Below are 15,224 nucleotides of genomic sequence, written 5' to 3'. Positions count from 1 at the left end.
ACATTCCCAGAGGCCCCATGGGACTAGAAGCTCCTTGGAGTCAAGATAAGTCTTATTCACCTCTGTTCCCCTGGGAGATGGTGAATAAGAGGAGCTCAGCAGATCTACTGAACAGGTGCCAATATGAGACTTGAGGAGAGACTGTATCTTGCCTTCCAATCTTTGATCTTCCAGAAGCAGGGGCTTAGGTCCTCTCAATTTCATTCAATTTAAGTGCCATTTATTGCTGGCTGACTGTCAGATTGCAAAGTCATTGATGGCTTGTAGTAGGTGGTAATGACAATGAGGGAAGGGCTTGGTGGGGAATCTGGAGGAAGGAGGGGGAGCACGGTGGCCCAGGGGAAAGGGACAATGAACAGAAGTGGATAACCCGTGTTCTCACACTGATAATGGCTATAACCAGACTAGATGAAGAGGACTGAGGACACACACACGGGGACATATGGCTGTCAATGTGAGTGTCTGGGTATCCATATCTACCTCCAACCCAGGTCAGGATCAATGCTGATACCATTGAGGTATTTTAATATATTAATAAAACACAGAAGGAAACTAGTACAACTTGGGGCTTCAGAATGACTTAGAATAAGGAAAACCTCCTCGTGCCCCCCCCCCCAAAACATACTCTAGCCCTGGTCACAGAGGAAAGGTTCAGTAGGTTTCTAGTTCGGGATACTGCAGGAATCAAGCATGCCCTGGTCTGCTTCGGTGGCAAGGACTGAGTATGAAGACAAGCACGTTTACCTGGGTTGATATCACACTTGATTCTCTGAGCAGGTGCTGGTTTGCCACCTGGGCAGAGGCAATCTGCCCTGGGAGTTGAGGGCTGGCCACAAGCTGGGGCTGGGAGGCTGGGGCTGACCTCTGCTGGAGTTGCTGCTGAGACTCAGGCCGCGTTGCGCTGCTGAAGCTCAGGGAAACAGCTGGCTGCTGCAGGAACATCTGGAAGCAGAACAGTGTACCTTTAAGTTTGGGATCACATGTGCCTCCACTTTCAGGGCTCTGCCTCCACACACCAAGGTGTCTGCACCTTCTCTGTATTCCCTATCCATGGCTTTCTTGCTCTCTCTGACTTGCTTGGGAAGGATTCATTCACTCAACGTGGGGACATTGGGTGCTGTGATGCCACAAGCACAGTGCAAGGGTCCTGGAGGTGGAGCAGTGGATCGGAGGGATGCTGACCTTGCCTTATAGAAGGCTATGGTCTAGCGATGGAGGTCTATCAGTGTGAAAGATGCTTAGATCCAGATGGTCTATAAATAACTCGATGTACTTGCATAGAGACTGCATTGGCTTACCAGTTTCTTATTAGAAGAGAGAAATATCTTGTTAATGGGATGAATGGTGGCAGAGGGTAGGCTAACCTGTGCCATAAGGCTGCACCATCCTGGCAGTAGGACCAGGTCCTGTGCCAGGACTTACATCTCTGACCACTGGCCTGGGTGTGTACCCACATTGCGGTCGGGCATCTTACCCAGCAATCCGCTCCCATTAGCTAGGTGACTCCGCATTCCCAGGGAGGCAAATGTGGTACATTGGCCTGGAAGTTTTAATTTGAAAGGTTTAAGAGAATTTGATAAGTTTGTAGAATGTTTAAGTGTTTATGAGAACCTCGATCTACTTCATTTTTGATGTGTTTGATTTAAAAGAATTGCTTAAGGGCTTAGAAAGATTTTACTTCTAAGTTGACAGGTCTGCCTTGTTCAGCACATGAAACGTTTGGAAGATTTAGACATATTGAACTTGTAGACTAATGGCTTTGGCAGAGAATGTTGGTTATTTATGATTTGTTACATTTATAAACTAGCTGAAAAAATAAAAACAAGTAAAAGCATTGCTATTTTTAGACCAAGTTAGATTTGTAAATAAAATATAATCTGTAAATTGACTCTAAAGCCTTAAGAAAAACAACTTTAATACTTTTAATAATAATTTAAACCTAAGACCTGTAACCAGCTCTTTGAATCAAAGGTCCTTGTGGGCATTGAAAACTGGTATTATTGAATATATTGGATTCTTTCTTTCCTTCTTTCTTTTTCTTTCTTTCTTTCTGTCTTTCTCTCTCTCTCTCTCTCTCTCTCTCTCTCTCTCTTTCTTTCTTTCCTTATAAATGTTTATTTATTTTTGAGAAAGAGAGATAGCAAGCAGGGGAGGGGAAGAGAGAGAGGGAGACAGAACCCCAGGCAGGCTCTGCGCCATCACCAAGAACCCGATGCGGGGCTCGAACCCACGAACTGTGAGATCATGACCTGAGCTGAAACCAAGAGTCAGATGCTCAACTGACTGAGCCACCCAGGTGCTCCCAAATATACTGGATTCTTGACAGGCAGTGCTCCCCTCCCTTTAAGGGCTATAGCTTTGAGTTCTTGAGGAGCAAGTCCCTCTTCCTTCTAGCATCTGGAGTTTTAATCCTCCATTCCTGTACTCAGGTCAGTACAACCTCAACCCAGTACAGAACCGACATGCCAACATTTGCTGAGTGACAGAGTGATTATGGAAAGGCAGAGGTAGAACCATGCCAAGTAGATACTAGCAGGAGCAGAGTAGTTATTTCAAGTTTACGCCTCATGGGCAGGGGTTGAGCTGGCTCCCAGAGGCCTGAGGCAGGTGGGTGGCTGAGCTGAGTGGACCAGGTTCCCATCTGGTGCCCTTTCCACCACCCCACCTGATCTCCCTGCTTTCCACTCACATCTCCACCCCACCAGAGAGGTTTTCAATGAGAGCTCTTTGTCACTTAAGAAGTTAAGAAGAATTTTCTGGGTATCAATCATCTCAGATTCAGTTTGGGGATTATTACTTATAGCATTTACGGTGACCTACGCTTCATCACTTTAGCAAAAACACAATACTCAAACTACATAACATACATTTTTCCAGTAGGGAACAATTTACCTTCTGGTTAGATTTCAAAAAAAATGTAACCTTTATTTAGTATATTGTGGCTTAAATCACATACCTAGGTTCAGATTCCAACCCCAACATGTATTACTGGTATGACCTTAGGCAGTTTTCATGACTTTCCAAAGCTTTAGTTTCTTCATTAATAAAACAGTGACATTAACATCATATATCTCATAAAGGATTAAATAAAATTTATGCTTAGACATAGTAAGGGCTCAATCAACGTTAGATAGTAACAACAGTATTTAAAATGAAAAAAGGAACTTTTGTTCCTTTGCCTCTTTGGGCATTCAAAAACTATCTGAAAAATGAGTGATTGAATAAATAAATGAATGAATAAACAAATAAATGAGGCTTTTGCTCAGAGAAGGGCAAACTATTTCTGCTTGTGTTATGTCAGAGACTGCTGGGTCTGCTACTCTGTCCCACTGATGTGTGCCTTCTAAGGGTAAAAACCCTGTCCTGTGTATCTCTGTTTTTGCACAGTGCCTAACCAAGTGCTTGATACATAATGGGTGTCTGCCAGATGGAAGGATAGATGGATGGATAGATGGATCGATAGGTGTATGGAGGGTGGATGGATGGAAGGAATGATGGATGGATGCATAAGTGGATGGAGGGAATGAAGGAAGGGATGATGGATGAATAGATGGATGAATGGGTGGATGGAAGAAAGGAAAGAAAGATAGATGAGTGATTGAAAAGAACCATCAAGGAACATGTTTGCCATTGCTACAGATGCCCTTCCTGGCATTTCTTTGAGTAGCCAGCAGAGGGCGTGCATACTCTCAAAAAGAGAACAAGAGGCATCCTTCTCTGGACTGCAGGGGGTGACACAACCTTTCATGGGAACAGCTCTCCCCAAGTAGCATCCTTCATGGCTCCCATCTAGGTGCAGACACAAACACTTCAGAGGACCTTTCCCTCATAACCCAGTTGTGTGTGTGTGTGTGTGTGTGTGTGTGTGTGTGTGTGTGTGTGGGTTACTGTGTGTGTTTTAATTGTACTCAGTAAGCATCACATGCACACATAGTCTCAATGAAAGCTCAGGGGCACTGAAGTAAAGTAGGAAAGTCCACTGACATTCTGGTAAAGGCTTTTGTAGGGGACAATCCTAATTCACTGTGCACATCCATGCCTCTGTTTTACCCACAAAAAAGAATTTTATGGTTTAGGAGGATGACTTCTTAAAAGGCACAGGGGGTCAACTTTATAGGAAGTATGAGAAAAATAGTTCCTTCATTCAAATAGAAAAAGCTATCAGAGAAAAAAAAGCTTCTAATTTTTAAGAATAAACCAATCGTATGCTCACATGTGGTTTTTCATTATTCTAATCTGCTTCCTTTTACAATACTTATTATTACAGAGCATCTTAGAAATACACAAAATAGAGGTATAATGAAACCCCATGTATCATGTTTAGGCTTCAACAATGATCAACTCTTCATCAATAGTTTGATATATCAATAGTTGATATTCTATCAAATATCAATTATTCTTATTTAATCTCTCTTCCCCACTCTTACCTTTTTAGGGAAGGGGTGGAGTAATTTTTACTTGCTTTTTCTTTATGCTTGAACCACGCAGGTTTTTGGTTTTGTTTTTAAGGAATATCACATTTTGGTTGTACATTTTGGAATGTATTTCTTTAAATCTGTAAACTTGTAAAACTACAAGAAGTCAGGCTGCTTGAGGAAATATTCTCTGGTTGGACAATCTGTGGATTTCCATGTTCTTTGGAAAATTCCACTGCAAAGATAAGGTCACAAGTATGAAAACGGGGAAGGAACACACTGCAGGGCCTGATTTCCACCTCAACCCTCACAAAACTCAGGTGCTCTGTTGGTATGGATACTTTGGGGGGGGGGGTGTGCAACAAAAGTCATTGGTCAGGAGGAAGAAAAATAAGACTTCTTCATAACAAGGAGTGAAAGAGATAACCTTGCGTCGCCTGTTATTTTAGAATTCAGCTTGAATGTGGAAAAGGCAGGAAATAGAAAGGCCCGGGCTCTGAGGAGGATGTTCATACGCCTACCTTGCTTTTAGCAGTTTCTGGCTCAATTTTCCCCTTCCTGTTAGTGTAAAAATTCCATTCAAGTAATTGGAGTCAGGCAAGTTCTGCCAATCGGGCCTTGGATCAGTGAGAAAATATTACAGCTGGGAAGGAATAAGCAAAAAGGGACTTTGACACCTCCATGACTGCATTTCTTTTCCTGTAAACACTGTGGTCTTCTCCCGGGCCCGTTTTGGGGAGTGGTAGAGGAGGCGGGGCAGCTAAAGGGCTTTGGGTGTGGCAGAGCTCTCCGCCCCCGGACCCCCGGGGCGGGAAGTGCGCGTCCCGCTGGGCTCTGTCCTCCGGGTGGTGGGGCAGGGGGAAGGGAGAGCCCAGGCTGAGAGTCTGTGCGGGTGGGGGTGGGGGCAGGGGCAGTTAGGCTCTGGAAAGCAAGCCAGGAGCGCCTCTGAGGAGCCCAGGGAGGCAGGAAGGCCGGCAGCAGGTGTCTCCCGCTACCCAGCATCGCCGATCCTTCACGCGTTATCTCACCGCGCAGGGTTAGGGCGCTGCGCTCGCATAGAACCTGTTGGTCCCCCCGGAAGGGTCTGTGTGGACCGTGACCGGGAAGCGGCAGGGCCAGGGTTCCAACCATTTTCTCCAAGGGTGTCTCCTGCTTCCTTCCGCCTCTTCTAAGGGGCGTGGGGGGAGGAGTGCAAATGCTTAGAGCTCTCAAGGCAGACTCCAAGGTGAGCTAGAATTACGTTCACAATTAGAGGCTGGGTCAAAAGAATGCACTTGGGAAGAAACATAGTCTTCACCTGATACAAGTAAAACTTGGTAAAAATCACTTATCCTTGTAAGAAATCTAATATATACAGCTTTCACTCCAAAAGCAATCTCTCCAAAGGATTTAAAGAAGCGACATCTGGCGGGGGTGGGGGGCAGTGTCATGGTTGAAAGCTGCTGTTGTCAGAACTGCAGCATGCCGCAATGGGCATGCCACAAATGGGGTGGCCTGGAGACGCCAGGGTGCTGACCTCCAGTCCCCAGCTCTCTCTCCCATCCCCCCTCTGTGCAGGGTGCAGATCTCATCATTTCCCAGATCTCCCTTCATGGCCCCTTTGGGTGAGAGGCTACAGTAGAGCTGCCTCCATTTCCCCCACGGGTAGCCAGTAGCCGCCCGGTGCTATGAAAGCAGTTACACAGGTGCCGGGAGTTTACACCCCCACAGGAGGGAGGGAGGCAGGCATCAATGCAGGGCGAACAACCACCACTCATGAATGAAAATGCAGGTGATATACAGACATTATGTGCCCAACAGAGCAAGGGGTCAACAGGGAGGGTGTCATGTGAAATTCGTGTTTGGCCTGGAGTTGGGGATGGAGGAGGGGGGATTTGTTCCTTGTACTTGGTATTGGAGGTTGCAATATGCTTAGTAAGCAGGACTCATTAGGGCAGTACAGAGGCACTTTGGTGGGAGTCCTGCCCACCCCGAAACAGTGGATAAATATGGCAGGGAGGCAGGGAGGACAGAGACCGTGGCGGATGCTGGCCCAGGAAGAGGCCTCACCTGGATATTGGAGTCCTGGACCAGGCAGAGCTGCTCCTGGATCTTGTGGAGCTCCTCCTGCTGCCACCGGATGTTAGCTTGCAGGATCCGTGTCCGCTGCTCCAGCTGGTCTTTGATGGTCTGGAACATGCTGAACTGTGCTGAGAACTTGAAGGTGGAGTCAAAACACAAGACCAGATGAAAGAGTTATTTCAGCCTTGCAGACAGATGTTGCTGCTGTTCTGAGCAGCCCTGCCCACTTTCATTTCCGGTCCCTTATCCACCCTTTTTGGTATCCCTCCTGAGTGACTCACTGCTGGGGCGCTCCGCAGGGCACAGGGTCTTTGGATGAGCACTGGGAGGCCCAGTGGTCCCCACATGAGCTTTTCTCAGGCCTACCAGAACCTGCAGGTCTAATGTATTGCACTGCAGCTTGGGAGGGCCACAGAATTGGGACACAATTTTGTGAGCAGTGCTCACAAACTGACATTCCAAATTTGGTTAGACAGACAAATGGTTTTGGGGATGAATGTCAAAAGCAGTGCATCAGAGAGCGTGTGACAGCTTCACAGGCAATCTGGGGTCCTATCGTTATCCTAAATCTGATCCTGGCATACAGGGCTCTTCTGTAACAATTCACAAATGAGCTTGATAGCTACAATTTGTGGGAGCCCTGCTCTCCAAACCAGCCTGAGGCCATGGGGAGGCCTTACCACCCTCCCTCACTTCCCCCAGGTTCATTTGCTGCTCTGCACTTAGAGATCTGTGCACCAAAAGACTAAGGAAAAGAATAGTACAATCATCTGACATTTATCCTGAGGGTAACACTGGCAGAGAGTGCCCTTATAGGAGGGACACTGATATCTGCTTTGCACATAAGCTCCAAGTTTCCCCTCCGTTCCACCTCTTACTCCTTTTCCTGGGATGGAGGTTGGTTTTAGAAAGATTCTACAGGTGATCTCTGGGACATAGGTCCTACCTTGACATAGGGTGTTTCCTTGCAAGGAAACACGAGGAAAGTAGGGGATCGTGGCAAGGGAGGCTGGCACTCCTGGGGTGGCTACCCTGCTCTGGGCTCTCTGGAGCACTCAATAATTCCTGTTTCTTGAGGAACATGTGTTTGCTGGCCTGGGACTTCCCCTCCCCTCCTCCCTCCCTTCCTCCTCCTTCCCTTCCTCTCCCTTTCTCCTTATCTTTTCCTTCCCTTCCTCCTCTTTTTTTTTTTTTTTTAAAAACAATGACTTAACCTCCATTCCCTCAATCTCTATCCCAACATTCTCCCTAGTCTGATTCTTGCCCATAGTCTTTTGCAAACACCTCCAGAGACTCTTCCTCTGCCCTTTGACCTTTCTTACATGGAAAAGCAAGGAGGCCGGGGAGACTGTAGAACACAGGATACACTGAAGGATTGAATAACTGACTGCAGTTTTTGGAGCAGCAAAATGATTAAAAAAACCCACTATATGCTGCCACTTGCGGAGACCCACACTGGCCGGTCGTTTAATTCTTTACATCATACCCCCATGTCAAGCAGAGGTTGTGGCTTGCTTGAGATCGCACAGCTAGCTGGTGGCCCGGGCCAAAATGTGAATTCTGAGTCTCAGGAGCTGGGTGAGGCCGAGCGGTTTTGCCAGCAACACCTCCCCCGCCTCCCAAATGCACCTCAATCAGAGCGGCTTTGCCTTCAGATTTCATTTAACAGAAAAAGTCTCTTGCTAAACATGAGTTCTCTGTGCTAAACCAGACTGTATCACAAAAATCTTCATCAGAATGTAAGTAATCAAAACACACAGCTGGGAATTTGAAAGAGAATTCTGTTAAGAAAGCGACCTCTACCAGGTAGCAAATTAAACACACACACACACACACACACACACCACACACACACCCACACACCCACAACACAAAAGCTTCCAGGGGTTCTACAAAGTCAGGAAACATTGGGGGCTACGCCTAGCATGTCCAGTGGAGAGGACACTCTGGGTTGCCCAGTTGGCTCCAAAGGGAAATAGGAGGGGGCAGGGCAGTCAGGGAGGGGCCAGCACTGTGCTTCATAAGTGATAGTGACTTCTAATATTATTCTGATTTTCTCAAGGGATTCCAAGACACCCAGGCATTAGTCTCTTGTTATATTCTTGATCATGGCCTCTTTGAGAAAGACATTTATTCTAACTTAGAGACATTTTAGAAACACATCTTGAAGCCAAACCACCAGCTAGTTACCCAGAAAACCCTTTGTCAGACTTTGGGTTTTATTCCCCCCGCCCCTTTCCACGATAGGGTGCTAGAGTGATAGATAGCTTCAGAGAATGGAAAGAGAGAAAACTGTAGAATGCACTGTTTTACATGGAGCTGGTATGCAAAGAACTGTCTGACTTGAAAGGTCAGCATTATGCAAGAATGTCTTAAAGAATATGGTTATTATTAAGTATAACATGCCTAAGAGACTAAGAACTGTTTCTGTTAATTAAAATGACGTTTAATACATGAAACATTAGAATTTGAAGAAGGCCTTAATCACATCATTATGCATAAAAAAGAAATTCCTTTAGGATGCAAGACCCAGAAGTTACAGGAACTCTCATTTCATGTGCCTTTGGATTGAAAAACTTACTAATTTCATACCAAATGTGCCTTGGAAATTCGAAGAGAAAAAAATTTTTTTTTTCCGAATGAGGATGAACACAGACTATTTTAATTAGTTGACTCTGGATGAGTAGCTTTGACATCCTTCCAGCCTCTGTCGAGGGGCATGTGCTAGCAGGTGTCTTTCTGATTCCAGGAAAGCATCTGAGACGGCTGTTAATGGGACATGTGTTGTAAAAGAGTTTTCATCGGTGGTGATGGATTTGCCCCAAGAGAGAAGTCCACACTTTGGCAGGAGTGCGGCCAGGAGTACTTGTCAGTGAACTGTGACCTCGGATCCCCTTGTAGCCAGACAGTGGCACAAAGCTAGATATCCCATAAAGAAACTGAAAGTGGAGCCTGGCCTCAGTGCAGTGTATGCTAATCAGCTCAAAGGCCCTACGCGGCCACAGAATGAATGACCACTATTTCATTCAGCCTCTCGCCAGGCCTCGAGCACATCCTGCCGGGCCCAGCTCAGGGGTCACCTCCTCGGTAGGCTGTTTTCTTACCGGTTGTGTAAACACACACACCCTGCCATGGAGGTTGGTCTGTTGGTATGCCCACCTCTCCCTTCAACTCTGAGTGCTAAAAGCTAGGGCTGTGCCCCTCACACCGGCTCATGGACTGACCCAAATAGTAACTCACTGAATGTTGCTAAAACAAGGAAGGAATTACTCAGCAAAGCCACGGTCCTTAAAAAACAAAACAAAACAAAACAGGGGCGCCTGGGTGGCACAGTCGGTTAAGCGTCCGACTTCAGCCAGGTCACGATCTCGCGGTCCGTGAGTTCGAGCCCCGCGTCAGGCTCTGGGTTGATGGCTCACAGCCTGGAGCCTGTTTCCGATTCTGTGTCTCCCTCTCTCTCTGCCCCTCCCCCATTCATGCTCTGTCTCTCTCTGTCCCAAAAATAAATAAACGTTGAAAAAAAAATTAAAACAAAACAAAACAACCAACAAATGTGGTATTTATAGTACCGGACTCACAGCTTCCTATGACATTTGGCCTAATTCAAACTTTTCCTGAAATAACATAACCAATTTGGAGTCATAAAAAGTAAGAGGAACATGGAGAAGTGGCTGAGGGATGAACAAAGATTAAGAAAAGGATGATGGCCAGAGGGGACAGGGAGAGGACAAAGTTCATAGCTCGAGGTGCCCCACCTGCGCGTCAGGAGAAACATCCCCCGGTTTGGGATCTTGCTTTGGTACCTATACATTGGCACCGATGCATCTACATGCCCAAGAGGATAGCAAGCATTCTGTCCTGGGGAGCGCCACCACCATGCTCCCCTTTCCCTGAGCCCCAGACTCACCTGTGTCATGGGGGCAGGTGGGTTCTGCAAAATGGTCTGAGGCAGGAGCTGCTGTGTGAGGTCACAGGATGACGGGGCAGGCAGGGGAGCCTGGGGAAGAGAGGGGGCCCTTGTTAACAAACACCACTTCTGGGCCATTACAGAGGCACATGGATGCTCTCGCTCTCAGCTGGGTTCTCTGGCCTAGAGGAGGCCCTTCTGCACTGGAGTGAAGAGCTTACATGTAGAAGGTAGGCTGTGCTGCCGTCCTTGCAAGACACAGAGTCAGAGCCGACACATGGCTGATGGAGGGTGCAGGGTGCCCTTGAGCAAGATCCTGGAGTCACTCAGGGTCTGGGATGCCTTCCCACCATGGTGTGCCCTGCAAAGCCGCTATGACGTGCCAGAGCTTGGCAGCTCCTCTCGCTCCCCCTTCCTTGCCTCTGTTCTAGACTCCATTCTTGCTGGATTTGGTTGCTTCTTCTCCCAAATTGATAAATTCTTAGCAGTGTCATCGAGCAATATGAATGGGGTTGTGCTAATAACCAGCGCTGGCTTTGCATGTGGCCCTTATCCTTCCTGCTCAACATGAATGCAGCGGACAGATGTGCCATGTGTTTCTATATCCATTCATTCATCCAGGCAGTGAATACTGGTGCAATTTCACCAGGCTCTGCCTGGAATCTGTTCAAGAGACTCCTGGGCAGTCAGCTGAGTCACAGACCTTGTTTCCTGATCCCTCGGGGCAGGGCAGGAGGACAGTGGGGGCAATACGTAGCAATGTGTAGAAACAAGAAATGAAATCCTCAGCTTTGTGGGCTATTGAGAGTTTTTAAAAGAAAAGTAAAAGGATTCTTCTGAAGTTACTCCCAAACTGTCCCTCAGGCCCTAGAGACCATAAAGAGAAGCCCAAATGGGAAGTGTCACGCATTGGGAGGAAGTGACCACAGGAGACCTTGTTTTGAGTGAGGAATCCCCAGCACAGGGCTGCCTGGGGTTCTCCTCGGATCGCATCCCTCACACAGTGGAGAGGAACCAGAACTGCACCCCCATCAGTGGCAGAAAGTAGTTCTACTGGACTGCCAAGTATCGGAAGAATGGCATTCATGGCTTGGAAGCATTTTTGGAAGGTGGCTGGAGAAAAAGAAAGTGGTCTTTGTCTTGTGCGATTTGAAAATAAAACACGTCACTCCAGCTTTTCAAGGAGGGCCTGCATGATTTTCCTGGAGACCGCAAGCAGGAAGCTGGCACGTTCACTCCCATCTCCAAAATGTCAGCGAGGGTTGGGTAGGGGGTTTCTGGCAACTACCTGGATGTGGCCCCTGACATTCTTGGACACTTCTCCCATCCTGAGGTGGAGTCTATGTCGATCTCTGTGGGTGAGCTGGGGCTGCTCTGATCAAGAAGGATGTCAGAGGTGACACTGTGGGACTTCCAAGGCTAGCTCACAGAAAGCCATGTAGCTTCTGCCTGGCTCTCACAGAAAGCTCCATCTCCAGATATTTCTTCTTGGAACCCAGTTGCCATGCTGGGAGAAGCCTAAGGCAAGTTGGGCCCAGGCAAGAAGGGGCCCAGGCAAGTGGAGGGTGGATGGTCTCAGGGTAGCCTGGCCCACCCCACGTACCAGACATGAGCGCAGACACCCCTGGGGTGTGGATTCCCCAGGTCCAGTCGGTGAGGCCTCTGACACGAGGCAGCAGAGAGGAGTCAGCCCTGCTGTGCCCTTCCTGAATCCCGCGAATGTGAGAAATGACTGTTGCTTTACGTCGCTAAGTTTGGTGTGACCCCTTACGAGGCAGGAGATAACTGGAGTATTGTGTGCATCAGTGATTTTGCATACAGCCAGTGTGCTTTCTAAAAGGCCACTCAATCCCTGACCTTCTGGGGAGGTCTGGTGTGTATCAGGGACACTGCCTGATGTATGCAGAGATAGATTTTTGTTGGCACTGACTTCTTGAACATTTTCCCTGGAGTGAAACGGGACCTCAGATGGAAGGATCCTGTGTACCCTCAGAGACTCTGGGGATGTGACCCCCAGTTTGAGGTTTTTCAGCTTAATCTTTAAAATTCATTTGCATTTTGCATTCCTTGAATACACATCCATGTTAATTTTGGAATAAAAATGTTTCAGATTACTTGCCAATTCAATTACCTAGCTTCCCACCCCTGTCTGCCATGCCATACTCTTAATCTCCAAGTACAACTGCTTCTCTGGGAAGATGCAGTAATGCTGTCCTATGGTGTTGTCAGCCCTGCCACGCTGTGGCACTTCTGGTCGAGAAGGAGTTTAAGGTCACATACATACCGGCATTGTGGCTGCCTGGCTGAGCCCTGGCACGGGGAGCTCTTGGGGCAGGGTGGCTGGTCTCGGCAAAGCCGTGGTGCTGGCCTCTGCCATCAGCTTGCTTGGGGCAGCTGTAAGAAAGCAACCGATCACCTTCCTGATTCATGCATCCTTAACAACTTTCTTATCAAAAGAGGGGAGCAACGACTGTAGTATGCCTGAAACAAGGGCTTGGGTGGAATGTCTGATAAAAAAAAAAGTCCAGCATGAATGGAAGCTGTTGCAAGAGCCACAGCTTCGGGTTCTGCCAGCACCCGACCCCCACTGGGAGCAAAGCATTCCCGAGCTTCATGTCCACCACCTGGTTCAACCATCTGCCTGATCCTACATCTTACCAGGGTCACCAAAACCTGGCCAGACTATCCGGCCTGCGTGTCACCTGCTTTATGTCTGTTCTGGAGTGTGGAGAGGTGGAGGGAAGAAAGCCGGAGGGAAAGGAAGCAAGAAATAGTGTGAACCGGAAGGCGGCTTCCACTTGGCAGGCAGAGACTGCCCTGATTCTGCTCAGGCCTGGGACCCTTTGTGGGACTCTATACTCCCACCACCCTGGCCCCACATGGGCGCCCACCCCCTCACCATCTGTGGCAGCACACTCACAGGCGGGTTCTGACATGGCCGTGTGTGAGGATTTGTGGGAGCTTCTGGAGGACACTGATGGTGAATGACTGGTGTTAAGGCCCAAGGTGCCTGCGTCAAGTGCGTTAAAGTGCTGCTGAGGGTCCAGGCTGGAGCCCTTGTCCTGAAACACACACAGAGTCCACACTGCAGTATCGAGATGACAGGAATGTGACTTTAGTTCTCCTCTAACTATGTGGAAAATTTTGGAGGGTGTAGGGAGAAAGACTGAAACAATTTGGAGATCATTCCAGACACATTCAGGTACAATATTTGTACATGTATTTAATCCAGACATCTTTGAGAGGCTTGTGGCCTTATATAAGCAGTATCTATTACACTTGCTCACCTTGGATTTTGATTTTTTAGATATTCATAGCTGATGTTGCATTTTCTTTTTTTTCTTAAAATTGTCACCTCACTGCCCAGATTCTTGGCTTTCCCAGAAGTGGGGGCAGGGGGAGAGGCAGGTTCTAGAAATGAAGTTGGTGGTGGTACCGGATTGTTAACATGCCATTGAAACAAATGCCTTTGGAGCCTTCAGAATGTGCCCCACACAGTCTCCCCACTGCCTCTCCTCTGCAGTCTCAGGGCCCCGGAGTGAAGAACAGGCAAAAGGCCAAAGGTCTCCTATCCTTTGGCTCCTGGATCCTAACCAGTCCTGGATCCCAGGATGCCCCTGCTTCAAGTGTGATGTGATGAGAAAGCAACTGTGACCTTCCAACCCTCAGGAGCCATCTTTCCATCCTGCACGGCTTCATGTCATAAGCATGAGAAAACAGGGGGTAGGATAATTTTTAAGCTAAAGAAGAAACATAATGCTTACTCTCCTGAGCCATGCTCCTGCCCAGGCAGAGGAGGACAGTGACACTCCTGGCATCCACTAGGCTGTCTGCACAGGCCGTTCTATGTCCTACGGTCTTGGGTCTTAAATCTCTGGGTGCAAGTCTATGTGGCTATTCTGTCTTTTGAGTCATGGCTCCAGTGAGGGTGGATTCTGTGTATGTGCCCAAGAAGGGCTGAAATGACTGATATTGGCCTACAGTCCTTTGTGCAAACTCAAATTACAGGATGTGCCTGGATTTGCTGTGCTAAAATGTCAGCTTTGGGACTCTGCTCCTTAGTCACAGAGTCTCCCCAGATACACCCCTTAGAGAGAGGTCCCTGGCCCGGGGCTGTTGGCAAATCGTGTGGTCCTGGTCAGCAGAGAAATAAGTATAGGAAATGAGAAGAAGCACCAAAAGACTTTTATAGCCATTTGACATATCTGCACATCACATCCAAGCATGGGAATTAGCGTTTTACAAAAGCGGTCAGTGACCGATTTGAAATTAAAAAAACAATAGTTCATTACCACTGATAGTTTGAAAAGCATTGTCCAGGAGCTTTTCCTTGAAAAGAGGCAGCCCGAGATTGTATTGGTGTGCTTATACATACGTGCATGTTTATGAGAAGTTCCACTGGGTTCTAGGAGTCCCAAAGGATCTGAAACTTCAATAATGAATTTCCGAGCGGATGATACATATTATGCCCATTTGTGAGCTGTGATATATGGGGTGTCTAACACCTGCCTATGAGCAGCTTAATTCTGTTCTTGGACATGATACATGATGCATTATATGACAGAGCGGGATAATAAACATTTCCACAAACAATGGCAGGTGTGTTGTATCAGTGTGCTGGTGATGAATCACCATACAATATATCACCATGCAGCGTGCCAGCAGGGGAGGCTCGCTGAAGACACTGACTGCTCTCTGGTCTTTAAAGGTTATTCCTCCTTCCTCCCAACTCAGCTCTCGTGGACCAGAGATGCTTTCATTGTACCATTGCTGCCACAGCAGCTTCTGGCCGAAGTCTCTGGATTCTAGGTCACTGGGCAGCCTGAAACTTGAACCACATT

The 15,224-nt window shown here is 47.6% G+C and overlaps 1 protein-coding gene across 1 annotated transcript in view; it reads right to left on the bottom strand.

Annotated features, from left to right (window-relative positions):
* The window catches only part of NPAS2 (neuronal PAS domain protein 2), a 163,203-nt gene that overhangs the window by 7,734 nt on the left and 140,245 nt on the right, over positions 1 to 15,224 (bottom strand). The window contains exons 13-17 of the mRNA XM_086701345.1: positions 13,304 to 13,445; positions 12,668 to 12,777; positions 10,384 to 10,473; positions 6,465 to 6,611; positions 745 to 942 (exon numbers count right to left, since the gene is read on the bottom strand). Coding sequence (XP_086557471.1) covers positions 745 to 942; positions 6,465 to 6,611; positions 10,384 to 10,473; positions 12,668 to 12,777; positions 13,304 to 13,445 — 687 coding nt within the window. The remainder of the gene's footprint in view (positions 1 to 744; positions 943 to 6,464; positions 6,612 to 10,383; positions 10,474 to 12,667; positions 12,778 to 13,303; positions 13,446 to 15,224) is intronic.

The sequence above is a fragment of the Puma concolor genome, chromosome A3, assembly GCF_028749965.1.
Source record: "Puma concolor isolate L17-30 chromosome A3, mPumCon1.1.hap2, whole genome shotgun sequence".
NCBI classification, from domain to species: domain Eukaryota; kingdom Metazoa; phylum Chordata; class Mammalia; order Carnivora; family Felidae; genus Puma; species Puma concolor.
Note: the sequence above shows the minus strand (reverse complement) of the source record. Positions and strands in the feature narration are given on the sequence as shown.